Here is a 17030-nt window from a genome sequence, read left to right as displayed (position 1 = left end):
GTGAATGCTGTACGTCCAAGAATATCAGGAAAGTCAAGTTTATCAAAACAAGGAAGTATTACATACACTGGCTCAGTGCTGGTTTCCTGTACATCAGGAGGTTTCTTGAGAGATGCTCACAATATTTAGTGGGTTGTCTCTCTCAGCTCAGGACATTTTCACTTTTGCTTTCTAAGGGGCAGGGCTGTGAATTCGGAACTATTCATATTTATGTGACTATACATATGCTTTTCCTTGCAGTTGAACAACTCATAAGCTGGTCTGCTCTTGTCTCATCTGTTTCAACATTACCACTTCAGGGTGAGTAGTTTCAAATATTCAGCATCAAACGCACTTTTTATCGCAGAGAAACATCAGAGGAAGGTGCTTAACACTGTGTTAACAGGGACATTGAGATGAACAGTATCCACCAAATTCGTTATGAGGGCATTACTTTGTATTACTTTGTGAACTGGTGTTTTTATCTATCATGGAATGACTGTGCTTTTGTCGTGCTATCCAGATTACTGGGTTTATGTACACACATTAGTATGCGACTGCTTTGGTTGGGCTCATCTTGTATCAAGACCTGATATTTTAAAGAGAAACTGGAAAAATATTGAACAATTTGTAAATAAAATCAAAATGTCAGATTTTTGATAATATTGGTGTCTTATGGTTAGTGGTGTGCAAGGAGACGCCTGTGAAACTGAGAGCTCAAACTCTGGTTTGACCTTGAACCCTGCAGTGTTTGGTGTTTGGTGCTTTCATTTTCACGCAACCTGCACATCACAGTCTACGAATGCTGATGAGGATCAGTGAATAGGGGTCACACTGTAAATCAGCCATCATCTGTTTAGTACCTGTGATGACGGCTTGATGTTTCACTGTATTACCACATAGAATATTTCCATTCTGTCATATTTTGTATGTGCAGGGCCTCGTAGGGTTAAATTGTCCCACTGAAAAGACAACAATGACTTTTTAACTTTTCATTTACTCCAGTTTTTAGGGATCACCATGGAAAATCCACTGGATCATGAATCAATTGATGAGATTAAGAAAGCTCTGGAAAACAATGATCAAGCCTTAGCTGTTTCTAAGATCAAGGAGTATTTGGAAAAGGAGACAAACACTCCACTACATATTGGTGTCACAGGAGAGTCCGGCTCTGGTAAATCCTCCTTTGTTAATGCCTTCAGAGGCATAGATGATATGGATGAGCTAGCTGCCCCTACTGGTTGTGTAGAAACCACCACAGTGGTCACACCATACCCCCATCCAAACTATCCCAATGTTACACTGTGGGATCTTCCTGGTATTGGTACCACCAAGTTTCCAGCTCAGAAGTACATGCAACATGTTGGATTTGAAAAGTTTGACTTCTTCATCATCATCTCGGCCACTCGCTTTCGAGAAAATGATGTGAAGCTCGCTAAGGAGATTCAGAAGATGGGGAAAAAGTTCTACTTTGTTCGCTCAAAGATCGACAACGATTTACAAGCTGCGCAAAGAAGTCAGAGGCAGTTTGATGCAGAAAAGACTCTTACGCTAATGAGGGACAACTGCATTCGAGGTACGTGACTTTCCCATACTGTGGTAGGTGTACTGTGAGTATCCTACAACATGCTGGATGATATTTCTTTTGTTTTTTTGCTGCTGCTGCTGTTTTTCAATCAAAAGATGACTTTGCTGTTGCAACACAAGAGGAGCACTAACTCAACAAGGCCATCTTCCATTTTCAGTGTGAATAAAGAGAAATACAAACTCCATTATCACCATTAAATAAACAAAAACAAATATTCCTTAAGTCAGCACTAATAAAACTGGCAACCTGAGAGGATGATCCTTCTCTGATATGCTATCAAACATAATCATGAAAAAAGTCTTGACATTTTAAAAACATAATTAAAAATGTAATCAAGTCATCCTTGACAATGTAACATCAACTGTAATCTGAGCTGATTGTAGTTACTTTTCTATAGTCGGATGACGTAACCCCGAATGCATGTAACACGTTATTTCCCAATCCTGGTCAGGATAAACTACAGGACGCTTGAGGTACTTTGACTTATTGTCAAAATATTGTTAAATTGTGCTTTAATAACAAAAGTAGACTTGTACAGTGACAAATATAAACACCAGTGTGACTCTGTGTCAAGGATATTATGGTATTTACATTATTGTTCTGTCAGCAGTTATTAATCTATGCTTTCATTCAGGTCTTTTAACACACACCAGTGTCTCTGAACAGTTTGAAATTATGAATAACAATGAAAGTAAATTACACACAAAAAATGAATTTTATTTCTTTATTTCTTTTTTGTTTGCAGAATATGCTTGTTCTTATTCTTAAGGAATATTCGCTAATCTTGTATTTTTTATACATACCGGTACTTCTTTTTTTAAAATGCAATTGAATGTTGCACTGGATTTGCCACTCTGTTTCCAGAGATTTCAGTATCAGTTTATTTATTCCCATCATGAGGCCAACATGTGTCTTCTCTTACAGATCTGTAGAGATATTTTAAGAGGTAAACGTTTTTTCAACTCAACAGACTGTAAAACTGTTCAGTCAGAGTTGGATTCTAAGTTCTTAGTCGACAGAGCACTGAATGTAACAAGAAAGAGAAAATGCAGTCACTTGTTCATCATGCCTGACATTTGACTTAATGATGTGTTTTCTTCTTTATGACAAACAGAGTATGTCATGGAGCACAATACAATTTTCAGGCAAAACACTCTGATAAGAAAGTCAAATCATAAATAATTTGACTAACATTCTCTTAGTACGTCATGTAGTCACAGGTAGTTTGAAATATTTAAAAAGATGTGACAACCGTTTGTTGACCACAAGATGATTTTTATTTGTCATAAATGGCTGATTATCAAACTCACCCATCTGGTAAGAAGACACATTTCTAAGTTAAGAGCCACTATGTGAAACAACTTTTTAAAAAATGTAATTTTTTATATATCTCAACATCACATGATTTTTGTGACACAGGTCTTAACAAACATGTGAAGTCTCCTCAAGTCTTCCTGGTGTCCAGGTTTGATCTCCAACTGTATGACTTTCGTCGCTTATGTGAGACCTGGGAGAAAGAACTTCCTCAGCACAAGAGGCGTGCTCTGCTGCTTGCCATGCCCAACATCAGCCAGGAGATCATCAATAAGAAGAAAAAGGCTTTCCAGGACAACATCAAATACTTTGCTCTTATATCAGCAGCTGGTGCAGCTGTCCCACTCCCTGGGCTTTCTGTTGCTCTTGATCTAAGTGTGCTGGTTGGTGCTGTCAAACAATACATGCTTGGTTTTGGTCTTGATGGAAACTCACTGAAGAGGCTCGCTGGTACTACTCGTGTGCCATTGGATGATCTAACTGCTACCATCAAATCACCTCTGGCTTTACAGAACATAACTCCTGGTCTTATCTTAAGGCTGCTTCTTCAGTGTTCACTCATTGCTGCATCAATGGCAGCAGAGGAAGGCTTAAGATTTATTCCAATACTTGGAACCATAGTAGCAGCACCCATCTCTTATGTGGTAACTGCAAAAGCTCTTGAAACTTTTCTCAACATGCTTGCTGATGATGCCCAGAGGGTGTTTAGAAAGGCCCTGGGTCTGAACACCTCGGTGTGATGGTGCACAGTGAGCACCAGTGGCATTTGATGGCACATTTAAAACTGCATCACACAAATATATCTTTGTAATACTTAAAGGCATATAATCTTATATTTAGGTGAAACAGTTTAAAAGGAGTTTTTGATTTTTTCTTTAATGTGCATGAAACGTAGCTTGGTAAAGGCAATCATGAGAGATATCATGTGTTTTGCAGTTGCTCACTCCATCCAGTGGCCGCTGGGCAGCTTTTATTTACTTTTCTACATATTTTAAGAAATACCTTTTAAAACTTACAAGCACATATAACAGCTTTATTCTTTTATTACAGAGAGAAATGTGATATTATTTGTGATAAAACTGTATATTTGTATAGCTCGTAATCAAACTGCTAATTTCAGTACTCTGCATAAATCAGGAAATAAGACTGTTGCTGTCTAAATATTTTAGAAATTCTGAACCATTGAATCTTTAAATAAAATTCTTTTTCAGAAATATGCTGTGTTGTGGTGATATATAACACGTGATGTTTCATGATGGGAGGAGACTAACAAGAAGCCAACAAGTTAAACCTGTTCTTCAACAGGTTTGATGTTGTGGACACTTCCCACCCCTTTCCCACACCTCCTTGACTACTCCTCCACCCCTCCTCACCACCGTGGACTTCAGCCTCAACCCCTCCCTCTTAACACCCCTCCCCCTACAACACCAGCCTCAACCCCTCCCTCACAAACACCCCGCCCCCTACAACACCATTTTCTTTTCCTAACAGATCAGACCCTCCAATCACCATCAGCAGTGATGCTGTGAGGATGGAGCTCAGCCGCTTACATTCTAGCAAGTCTGCAGGCCCAGATGGCTTGAGCCCCAAATTCCTGAAAGGATGTGCGGCCCAGCTGTGTGATGCTTTTCAGCACATTTTCCAACTGAGCCTGAGCATAATGGTTGTTCCTGCTCTGTGGAAAACAACATGCCTGGTTCCGGTGCCGAAGACCAGCCACCCAAACTCACACAGTGACTACATACCCGTGGCCCTGACATCACACGCCATGAAGTCACTGGAGAGGCTGGTCCTAAAGCACGTCCGATCAGTGGTGGAACCATACCTGGACCCCTTACAGCAGTGATTTTCAACCACTGTGCCATGGCACACTTTGGACTCTGGTCCAGATTTAGTTTAATGGTGTCTCACCAGTCAACGCGTGTTCTTAGCAGATTTAAAAGTAAGGATAAAAGTATGGATATGTTGGTTAGTAAGAAGGAAAAGGAAGAGTGAACAGAGGGGTGAGGAGCAACACTCACAAGCTACAATGTACAATGTGTATACAGATAATATGTGCGATTTTTTCACCGATTTTTCCAGTACTATTTAGCAAAAGAGGAAAACAGCAGTTAACAACAAAAAACACACTCTGATCAACTTACTGTACTGTGCTGTGAAAAGCCTCTGACTGTGCTTTTCCATGAATAAAAGAATATATGAAAGAAAAGAACAAGAAAAGAGGGAAAGGTGGAAGGTGGTTAATGGTTAAGCTTAATCCTGGAGAGGATTGGAGTTGGCCTGTGGAATGAGCACAGACTGGTGTGCAAAGCACTGAACAAGACTAAACAAGATCGAGGGTGTCCACTCTGACCTTCAGCTATTAGATATGCCTGCACATGGCATATGCAATGGCTGCTGTGATGGCCCATCTGCCTAAGGAGGAGCCCAAAGGGTGAATGAGGGTGGTATTTTGGGCTGGATGGTAATACTCACTTTGCAGACCTCTGCAGTGGTTTGCCAAGAGTGAGCATCACTCTGGAAACCTCTGCAAAAGTGTTGGAATTCGACAAATTTTGAACTAGGTGTTGTGTAGTGCAAGGATGTTGATACACCCCTCTTCCACCACTTGGGTTTATGTGCATTTTATGTCCTTTTGGAGGGGGTTGCCTAAGAATGCCAGGAAAGCAGGGCGTGAGGCTGTGTGAGTGATAGCTTCGGGGAGTGCCCAAGGCTACCTTGGCTCTCCATCCCAACCTACAAGGTAGAACTTAATGATAGAGTGTATGAGTGCCTGGCCTGCCTCATGCATTACGCCCTTGGAACTACGCAGTCCTCCTTCGCATGTAGTACTCCCAAGGTGGTTTGTTACTTTGATGAAGGTTCTCTTCATTACTAATGTTTATAGCATTTCTTCTCATTTTGTGGCAACGGTAGTTTGGACAGAATGTGTAACAGTAGTGAAAGAAATAAGACAGGAAACAGAAGCATGAAATGTTTTATTGTAATTGTGGTATGTGTATGTACAATGTTTGTTTTATGGATGTGGTAGGTGCCTTTCAGCTGAGGTTGAATGGAGGCCTAACCTGCAAAGATAAGACAAGGCAAACTTGTGGCTAGTTAAACATGTGGGCTTTTTAATATAACCTCAACTACGATGAAGCCTTAAATTTGTTGCTCAGTTCTGCAGTAGTGTGTGCAGGTCACTTAACCTCTATTGCCTCCTCCAAAGAGACTCTAATATAGGAAGAACTCCCACTCTCTTACACTTCCAGTTATACAGGGGTGATCACAAGATGAAAAGTCTAATTCTCTTTATGTTTTCAGTATGAGCAGTAGAGACAACAGATGCAGTTCTATTAGGTTCAAATTTTGTGTTTTTTTGTGATGAAATATCTTTTTGAATTATTTTTTAAGGATTTGCGGCATATGCACCAGTTTACAGCATTCACTATTGTGGTTTCCGCATCAATTATGCACAAGTTTGTGTTTTGTTTTAACCATACTTCTAACGTCTGCTGTAGCTATTGTTCTAAAAATACATAAGGACTATAATACACAAAACCAAAGCCATATTATTGTGGTTATGTTCAGGTAATGATAATTGAACTTAGCCCACCATAACGTAACGTTGCTAGGCATAAATTTTAAACCTACCGATCAGCATACATTAGCAGAATGCTAATGCTCTATGGACAAAAACGGTCTGCCCTGTAAGAAAAATTTGGCATTTGTGTTTTTTCTTCTAATCGATACTATAGTTGCAAAAACAAAAAGAATCTGGGCATGTTGGTATAGAAGTAGGTGTAAATAATGATTTTAGCCAATTAGCTCCATTCTCTCCTGTTCATTGAGGACTATCTCACGAATGCCCCCTAGGTGAACTGCAGCCAACTTTCAGTACAGTGGGTAGTAGTAGTATTTATTTTTCTGCCTACCTTTTATATCTATTTGTTACATTTTCATGCAAATATCTATACTTTCTACTAATTATATTTTGAAAACAGTCTTGTTACCTGTGTTTCCTTTCATTTAGAAATTCATTTATTTTGGAATTCACGTCGTTTAAAAAAGTGAGGAGGGGGGCAGGAGGGTCATGATTTTGTTTGAAAAAGGTTGAGAACCACTGAATTACAGCAGGTCTAGACCAAACTCTTAAATTAAATTTTGTAATACAGAGAACCCAACATTCCCCCATGAGCAAGCACTTGGCGACAGTGGCGAGGAAAAATTGCCTTTTGGAAGGCAGACACCTCGTAGCAGACCTCAGCTCTAGGTGGGCGACCATCTGCCTTGACTGGTTGGGTTGAAAGAGTAGGTGAGGGGGGGGGAACTATGGCGATTATGAAAACAATAGTAGTAACAATAATGGTAGCTGCACATAGTAGTAATAGAATTAAATGATCTTATAATAGATTATGACTAAACAGTAGTCATTGCGGCCGGTTTCAAGCAGGACCACAGCAGGAGGTCCAGCCTCCATGGGAACCTGCGAGACGAGACAGCACAAGGACTCCAGGGAAAAAGTAAAGTTAGTAACATGCATTAATGGGCTAAGGCTGTATTGCCAGATTGAGTGAGATTCTGTTTTGTAACCTTACGAAAGACAAAACAAAAACAAAACTATAGAAGTGGGGAAAATAAAGATGCTCATTCTTATGCAAGTCTCAAAATTATCCATTAATCCATGTAGATCTATGTAGAGAAAATGGAACATTACCCACAATTACTGTTTTGATCTTTCTCTTCTCTCAAACATTAAGAATGGTGTACTAAATGTTTTTATCCATCTGTGCATTTAGGATAGGATACTTTTTTCCATCCATAAAAAACAGTGACTTCTCACAGTTATACAACCTTTTAACTGTGTGAAACGTCTGTCAGGCAGTACAAATTGTTGCATATCACACTTTGTACACCTTTCATTAGGAACATAGATTGACGCCTTTTTCATCTGTGCATTAGTGAAAGATATTCTCTTCCAACTATAAAAATACTGACTCCTCACAATTATACAACCTTCAAACTGGGTGCAGCTTAAACACTGAATGCTGTACGTACATGAATGTCAGGTCAAGTTGAGCTTATCTAAATGGGCCACTTTCACGTAAACTGACTCGATGCTTACATTATCTGCACTTTCAGTGTTGGTTCATTAGCAGTGAACCAGTACAAGCTATTAGGAAAACTGAAAGACAGTCTGAAAGGAGAAATATGGCTGAGATCCACACTCCTTGGATGTCCAGATGATTTTCAGTAGCATCAGTGGGTGGAAATGCACAAACTGAATCATACATATGAAGCAAGACAGAACTTGCAGCTTTTTTTTGCAGGGGACATGAATGCTTGTGGCTTCCTGTTTTCTTGTAAATCAGCAGGTTCCTTGAAACTCAGATGCTATCTATGGGGTCGTCTCACTTTTGAACATTTGATGAACATTTTCATTGGCTGCTTTCTAAAGGGCTGGGCTCTGAACCATATGTGTATATGTGACCTTATAAATATACTTTTCTTGCAGCTGAACAACAAATACTGACCCATAAGCTGGTCTGCTCTTGTCTTATCTGTTTCAACATCCAATATTCAGCATCAAACCCACTTTTAATCTCAGAGAAACATCAGGGGAAGGTGCTTATCGCTGTGTTAACAGGGACATTGAGATGAGGAGGATCCATGAGACTTGTAATATTACTGTCTGTGAATTTGTGTCACCATCCAATGTGGAATAGCTCAGCTCTAAGGTTTTGTCATGTTGATCAAATTACTGGGCTTATGTACAGACAATGATGTGCTGTGTTTGAGTTCATGCTGCATCGTGACAGGACAAATAGTTAGTGATCAGTGGTGTGCAGGATGATGTCTGTGAAGCTGAGAGCTCAAACTCTGACATGATCTTTAACCTTAGTGTGTTTTCTGGATTTCATTGCTGCCCAGCCCTGACCTCACAGCCTGCGAATGTTACTGCTGATGAGGATCAGTGAATAGAGGTCACACTGTAAATCAGCCATCATCTGATTAGTACCTGTGATGACGGCTTGATGTTTCACTGTATTACCACATAGAATATTTCCATTCTGTCATATTTTGTATGTGCAGGGCCTTGTAGGGTTAAATTGTCCCACTGAAAAGACAACAGTGACCTTTTAACTTTTCATTTACTCCAGTTTTTAGGGATCACCATGGAAAATCCACTGGATCATGAATCAACTGATGAGATTAAGAAAGCTCTGGAAAACAATGATCAAGCCTTAGCTGTTTCTAAGATCAAGGAGTATTTGGAAAAGAAGACAAACACTCCACTACATATTGGTGTCACAGGAGAGTCCGGCTCTGGTAAATCCTCCTTTGTTAATGCCTTCAGAGGCATAGATGACAGGGATGAACTAGCTGCCCCTACTGGTTGTGTAGAAACCACCACAGTGGTCACACCATACCCCCATCCAAACTATCCCAATGTTACACTGTGGGACCTACCTGGTATTGGTACCACCAAGTTTCCAGCTCAGAAGTACCTGCAACACATTGGATTTGAAAAGTTTGACTTCTTCATCATCATCTCGGCCACTCGCTTTCGAGAAAATGATGTGAAGCTCGCTAAGGAGATTCAGAAGATGGGGAAAAAGTTCTACTTTGTTCGCTCAAAGATCGACAACGATTTACAAGCTGCGCAAAGAAGTCAGAGGCAGTTTGATGCAGAAAAGACTCTTACGCTAATCAGGGACAACTGCATTCAAGGTACGTGACTTCCTGTCGTAAGTGTACTGTAGTTTCCTACAACATGTTGGATGATATTTCTTTCACAATCAAAAATGTAATCAGGTAATCCTTGACAATGTAACTACATCAGCTGTAATCTGGGCTGACTGTAGTTACTTATTTTGTATAATGTGATGACGTAAATCTTGGTATTTGTAATCAATTTTTTCCCAACACTAATAGGATAAACTACAGGACTGTTGATGTATTCTTACGTATTGTGAAAATACTGTTAGCATGTGTTTTAATATTAAAAAAAAGGCTTGCACAGTGACAAATATAAACACCAGTGTGACTGTCTGATTGTCAGTCTGTATGAAGGATATTGTAGTATTTTCACTGTGAATAAATAAACTGACACTGTCTGTGTCAGTTTATTTTTTCCTATCATGACATGTGGCTCCTCTTACAAGTCTGTAGAGATATTTTAAGAGCTAAACATTTGTTCTACTGAACAGAGTGTCAAACTGTTCAGAGCTGAATTTTAAGTATTCCATTGACAAAGCACTGAATGTAGTAAGAATGAAAAAATAATTGTTCACTTGTTCATCATGCCTGACAATTGACTAAATGATGTGTTTTCTTCTTTATGAGAAACAGGGTATGTCATGGAGCACAATACAAATTTCAGGAAAAATATCATGATATTGAAGTCAAATCATAAATAGGTCTAATTGGTAACAAAATTTCTTCGTTGAGATTCATTATTAGAAGCATCTTTTTTTTTTTTTTTTTTTTTTTAGAAATGATCATTCTTAAAAATGTTGTTTTTGTGTTTAGATATCTTAGTATCACATGATTTTTGTTACACAGGTCTTGAACAAGAAGGTGTGATGCCCCCTCAAGTCTTCCTGGTGTCCAGGTTTGATCTCCAACTGTATGACTTTCGTCGCTTATGTGAGACCTGGGAGAAAGAACTCAGCACAAGAGGGATGTTCTGCTGTTTGCCATGCCCAACATCAGCCTGGAGATCATCAGTAAAAAGAAAGAGGCTTTCCAGGACAAAATACAAAAGTATGCGTTTATATCAGCAGCTGGTGCAGCTGTCCCACTCCCTGGGCTTTCTGTTGCTCTTGATCTAAGTGTGCTGGTTGGTGTTGTCACACAATACAAAGTTGGCTTTGGTCTCGATCGCACATCACTGCAGAGGCTTGCTGATACTTCAGGTGTGCCATTGGATGATCTGACTGCCACCATCACATCACCTCTGGCTTTACAGAAGATAACTCCTGATCTTATCTCAAAGCTGCTTCTTCAGTCTTCAGTCATTGCTGCATCAATGGCAGCAGAGGAAGGCTTCAGATTTATTCCAATATTTGGAGCCATAGTAGCAGCAACCCTCTCTTACATGGTAACTGCAAAAGCTCTTGAAACTTTCCTCGACATGCTTGCTGAGGATGCCCAGAGGGTGTTTAGAAAGGCCCTGGGTCTGAACACCTCGGTGTGATGGTGCATAGTGAGCGCCAGTGGCATTTGACGGCACATTTAAAACTGCAGCACACAAATATATCTTTGTAATACTTAAAGGCATATAATCTTATACTTTCAGGTGAGACAGTTTAAAAGGAGTTTTTGATATTTTTTAATGTGCACAAAACATTGCTTTGTAAGAATTTTAGTTTTGTATTCCAGCTGTGCATTTTAGCAAACATGTAACAAACATTTTACTCCTTGTAATACATAAAGGAATATCATCTTATTGTTTTGTAAAATAGCTTGTAATGAAAGGAGCTTTTGAATTTTCCAAAATATAGCTTGGTAATCAAACTGCAGTACTTTGTACAAATCAGCTGTTGATGGATTCTATAGAAATATTTCTGTATTCTCTCTTCATCTATTTTAAATATATTTACATAAATCATAGTTTTTTATTCCATCCAGTGACCTCTGTGCAGGTTTTACTCATTTAACTGCATATTTTAAGAAAAACATTTTATGGCTTAGAAGCACATTTTAATATAGAAAGAAACATTATTTTAATATAAAACAGCTAATACTTATTTCAGTGATATTAATGATTTTAAATGTTGCATATAAAACATAGCTCGGTAATCAAACTGCACATTTCAGTACTCTGCATAAATCAGGAAGTAAGACTGATAAGACTGTTGCTGTCTAACTATTTTAGAAATGCTGAACCTTTGAATCTTCAAATAAAATTCTTTATTAGAATGATCAGAAATGTGCTGTGTAGTGCTGATATAAAACACATGATGTTTCATGATTCATGTTGATGTTGAATGAATTCATAAACAGTATGACCACTGGAGCCTGTGATGTCTGTGTACACCAGTGGAGGACAGACTATTAGAAACACCACTGTCTTCTTGACAGACCATTGTGATGGGGGTCTACTGCCCCCCAGAGGTGAGAGTGAGGAGCTACAGCACCACATCATTCACAGGAAATCATAAAGATGTCAACTAATGTTTATGATCATTATTCTATTCACTGTTGTTATTAATAAACATTTTGGCACTGAAGTTGATCATGTTCTTGATAGTTTTGTCATCAAGTAGTGTTTGCCACCGCACCACATTATGCATTCTACTGCATTGTGAGCTACTGTACCTCCACATTCTTTAGTGGACACAACACCAACATTTTGTCCACCTTTGTTGACTAACAATGTCAGCAGTGTCATAAATGACAAACCACAGAATCCAACTTTGGAGCATGAATATGTTTTCTTCTATTGCAGCATGTGTAAATAATTCTCTCGTTCTGAAAGCACACACAGCTGACCGCCTTCTGAGTCATCTCAATAAGCGATTGTGAAGAAAACAATTAACGATCAGCTGGAAGGGACAAAAGTTTATTGTAACCCTACAAAAGACAAAACAAAAATAAAATTATAGAAATGGGGGAAAAAGAAATTGTCTTTCTTATACAAGTCTCAAAATTGTTCATCATACACGGACCACAGTTTATTTATTCATATTTCTATTTTTAATATAACATTTTGTTGTAATGCTGTGTGTACATACAAAATATAGCAAACTAAATAAGGCAAATAAATAGAGGTACAATTTACAGAAAAATGGAACATTCCTCACTGTTTTAATCTTTTTAATCTTATCTCAAACATCAAGAAAGGTGTACAAAATGCTTTTATCCATCTGTCCATTGGTGGAGGATACTTTTTTCCAACCATAAAAATACTGACTCCTCACAATTATACAACCTTTAAACTGGGTGCAACTTCTGTCAGGTAGTACAAATTATTGTGTAACACTTGTGTCTTATATTTCAAGCTATTTTCTAATATGGGTTAAAGTCAACACATCACACTTTGTGCACCTTTTGTTCGGCATGCAGATCGACGCCAAGCGCACGGATTGACAGAAATGTGGTGTGTTTAAAACTGTTCTTGTCATGTACGAGTGCCACCTCTTTGTCTGCACAAATCCCTGCCATCCCACAGACTGACTACTAATGTGTTTCCAGCGGCCCAGCCGGAGTCCTCGACCTCACTTGGCCTTTTTCTTTTGCCTTCTTCACACATTTTTTTGCACCACTCTTTTGTTGCACCCTTCTCATTTCTAGAGGGCCTGAAGCCCTCAAAATGGTGCTGAAAATGGAAATGTCCCATCATAAAAGTGCATTGAATAAACTACTCATTTCATTCCTATGTTTTCCATCTGTACACTCCAAAGTCAGCCAGTCAATGGCCATATAAACATCCAAACATGTAACAACATAAACATGTAATAATACTGACAATGTTGCAGTCCCCCTCAGTAAATAGTCTGCAATACAATACACGTTAAAGCTCCGGATTAAGAGTTTAAAGGGTTTGCCAAAGTCTGATACTAACTGATTAAATTGAAAGACAAAGGAGCAGGGGCGGTTAGGAAATAGAATTGCTCAAATAAACACGAGATGCTGGTTAATATGTCATTTCCCCTTAGGAATTAAGGGACTACTCAGATTTTTTAAAGTGTCTAGAAAATAAGAATCCATTTGGTTTAAAGTGTGGGAAATACTCAAAGGGTCATCTTTACAGTCTTTTCTAACAGTTTGAGGTTCAGGAAAAAAAATGAGTGAGATTTTCTCTGACTGTGATGACATACCAGCCATACTGACATACACCAGTTGGACTTTAAGAAGACTTATTGTGCCTGGAGCTGAGTCAAGTGCCACACCAAAACTCACTTTGGAGAACTGCTTTGGACACCTTGTGACGTCAGGTGAAAGACAAAGTGCACAATCTGAAGCCACAAGATGGCACCAATCAATCTAACTGTCAGCTGCATTTCACCAGCAAACACTGTGCACTGGTAAGCACTAACACGTAATAGGAATGGTACACATATGAAAACAGGGTCACAGGCACTTAAATATGTTTAGGAACTGAAAGCTGGCAGAGTGAAGGAACAAACACAAACTGAGATGGCCATTGATACAACAGAGATCTTCATGAAATGTAGTTGTGGGTGTTAATAGGTCAGTTTGATCAAAAGCACTGTAAATGAAAGAAAAACTGATGTTCAATCATCCACCATTGGAAATGTCCTGTTTCTTGTCTTTTGTAAGACTACTGTTAAAACACCAAGTGCTTACTGAGTCAAGTGCAGTGGGCTGGCTCTGATGTGAGCAGTGGAGAAAGGAACTCCACTATAATGATCTTTACCAGGACTGTTACTATGACAACAATGTCTTATCCCTTGTCCCTTCCAAATCAGGGGCTGCTGTGCAAATCCTTTGGCCTATCAAACTTAATCAACCAATCCATACATAATAAGAATATATTCAAAACACGAAGCTGTGAAAGCCTCAGCTGGTATCCTTCCTGTAATTCTGGGTTATGAATTATGGTTTAGAATGGGCTAACAGAGGCTATTAAATCACTGTAGGCTACAACAGATAAACTTCTACCTGCTCACATGAAAACAAATGTTCATATGTGGCAGATGATTATTGTTTTCAATGGATGCTCCCTTTCAATGGATGAGTTGTGACCTCCTCATCTCCTTCAGATGTGACCAGGTGCTTCTGCAGCCGAGCACTCTCTCTGGGTACATTGCCTATAGCCGGGTCCTGCGTGTCCACCTTCAGGAAGACCTAAATGCTGTACCAATGCGAGCCCATGCATTACATTGCAGCCTTTGTCATATCCATTGTGAAGATTTTAGAAATGAATATATATATACAGTTCAAAAAAAAAAATACTACACTCAATATTTCAAAACTGTCGCCAAAGTTGGCATCAGCGTGTGGGTCTGACTCTTCTTTGTTGCCCATTGTAACAGGGTGTAATCACATGTAAACAAACTCGTGAGAGAAGCTGGAAGGTAAGATCGTTTTCTGTGATGCTCTCTGAGGCTGTTGCTCTCCCCTAAGTGTCCTGTCAGTGTACACCATCAAAGACCTTAAACTAATCAAGCCACTGTAAGGCTGAAATTGAACTGAAATTGACAACTAAAACAGAAATGCACAGACATACTGTATGATGCTCCTGAATCGTGGTAATCAAGCCCTAGTTTGAGAAAAACTCAGCTGTACTGATGGCTCTGTTCAGAGACCATGTGTTTTAGCACCAGTGGAACAGATCCAACAGACACTATGGATGAGGGTAATTAAAGGCCCAATCAGAATTACTAAACAGCGTCGTTTTGGCCCCTTCTGCGTATCCATATAGTCTGCGTTTTAGCTGCAGCTGATAGAGCCGACTACACATATAGAGCACTGTAAACTAATGGCAGACCGTGCCCTTAAGTTTAAATTAATATATGGCATTCCTTCATTGTTATAGATAAAAGGTCATTTAAGCACAGAGAGGACTTTTAGATCTGCTTGTGGAAACCTATGAGAGTAGAGTTTGTCAGAAAAGCTACAGTGCAACCAAGATATACAGGTGTGAGAAAAGGATAAGCAGTTGATTTTTTTTTTTTTTTTTTTTAACATAGCACAAAATGTATATAAATTCACTTCGACAGCAATGTGAACTTGCAACACCAACAAATAATGTATTGTGTGTACAAAACCCCCAAATTCCATGAAAACATAAAAAAAACCCTCTACATCTTTGCAATTAGCTTGTCTGCATCTAAATATAAATATATATCAACACCTAATTGCAGTATTGTAGTTTTGTATTACATTTACATTTGTTTTTTTTCTTTGCTTTGGCACTGATTAATGCCAGAACAATGTTGCAACCATTGGAGAGCGTAGGGAGGCTTGGCTCTTGTGGCACAGTCATCATTTGTCAGTTGGATCGAACTGAGACGTTGGTTCTTTATCCTTGAGAAGAGCTGCACCTGAACCAGCAGCTAGGACCATACGTACGTCCCCCCTGGGAATGCTGTGTGCTGGAGGAGGACGCCAGGATGAATCCTCAGTTTTGAAGCGATAACGCCTTTCTCTTGTGTGCTTCCTCACTCTTTCAGAAGCTTACAAAGCCTTCTGGGATTTGCTATAAGAGAAGTTCATGAATATCCACCTATTCTGTAGCTCAAAAGTCTCTTTTCTAGGGAACAAGTGAAACAACCATGACCATGGAGGGAATGGCTTAGTTCCCCCTTCCTGCCTTCTTCTTCTGTTGTCATTTCTCTTGGCCTTGTATCTATGTACAGTGAGACTGGCTGATCCCAATGTGCTGTGTGTTCTACAGTCAGAGAACAAAAAGACAGTGCTTCTCCAGCACCAAAGAGCTTACTGGGGAACAGCGAAGGCTTAGTGAGGGGGAAAAAACAGGAGTGAAAAACTGGGTGGCAATAGAGAGCTGTAAGCTTGAGCACAGTGTTAAAGGAATATGGTCAAAATATCTGGGATAATGTGTCACAGTGGTCGTCTGTCCATCCATTGATCCCAAGTGTTCTTCGTCCAGGTCAGGAGATCACACAACATCCAGGACAAACGGGTTGGAAATAGCTTAACGAGACCAATCAGAGAAGAGTGCTGCATCCTTCAAAACGGCATGGCTGTCCCTACATTTCCAGTTCAGCCGTTATTTACATCCACTCCAATGTCAATGGTCACTGTTCAAGGACCTGGACTAAAGGTGTTTAGAGATCTACACCACGGTAGAATTTAGGCCCACATTTTTTTTTTAAATTCCTTTTCCCAAACTAGTAGTTGACCTTGGTAACAGCTCGTTCGCGCCCCCCACCCTCCACCAGCTGGTTGACAGAGCGCTTGCGGTTACGCTTGAATTTGTTCAGGTCCTTGTCGAAAACCTCACCAGAACGCAGTGCCGAAACCAGGTCGTCAAACTCCCCACCGACTTCGTCTGAGGCTCCACTCTTCTTGGCCCGTCGTTCCCGCTCCCTCTGCTCCTTGAGCTGGAAAACAGAGACAGGAAGTTAAGGAACAAAGGAGGAAAGAGAGCGAAGTAGAAAGATAACAACTTAGCAAGTGATAATAAAAATGCATTCTTTCTACGGCGACAAAGTAAGACAAGAGTTACTTT

The 17030-nt window shown here is 39.6% G+C and overlaps 3 protein-coding genes across 5 annotated transcripts in view; 2 read left to right on the top strand and 1 right to left on the bottom strand.

Annotated features, from left to right (window-relative positions):
• Positions 1-124: 124 nt before the first annotated feature.
• Positions 125-12099, top strand: LOC124071744 (interferon-inducible GTPase 5-like). Its single transcript, XM_046412603.1, is given in 4 exon segments — positions 125-300; positions 9025-9595; positions 10430-10531; positions 10534-12099. Coding segments are annotated over 3 exon segments (1188 nt in total). The 5' UTR covers positions 125-300; positions 9025-9039; the 3' UTR covers positions 11064-12099.
• LOC124072230 (interferon-inducible GTPase 5-like) lies at positions 1000-4727 on the top strand. Its single transcript, XM_046413457.1, has 3 exons — positions 1000-1555; positions 2987-3617; positions 4373-4727. The coding sequence occupies exons 1-3, from the start codon at positions 1000-1002 to the stop codon at positions 4725-4727; spliced, it is 1542 nt and encodes a 513-aa protein (XP_046269413.1).
• A 316-nt stretch (positions 12100-12415) lies between the features above and the next one.
• daam2 (dishevelled associated activator of morphogenesis 2) overlaps positions 12416-17030 on the bottom strand; it is an 89428-nt gene continuing 84813 nt past the window's right edge. For all 3 annotated transcript variants that reach the window (XM_046412598.1, XM_046412596.1, XM_046412597.1), the window contains one exon: positions 12416-16902. In XM_046412598.1, the coding sequence (XP_046268554.1) occupies positions 16690-16902 (213 nt within the window). In that variant the 3' untranslated portion in view covers positions 12416-16689. The remainder of the gene's footprint in view (positions 16903-17030) is intronic.

This window comes from Scatophagus argus, chromosome 15 (assembly GCF_020382885.2).
Source record: "Scatophagus argus isolate fScaArg1 chromosome 15, fScaArg1.pri, whole genome shotgun sequence".
Lineage (NCBI taxonomy): Eukaryota > Metazoa > Chordata > Actinopteri > Scatophagidae > Scatophagus > Scatophagus argus.
The sequence above is the reverse complement of the archived record's forward strand: the minus strand, read 5'-3'. Positions and strand labels throughout refer to the sequence as shown.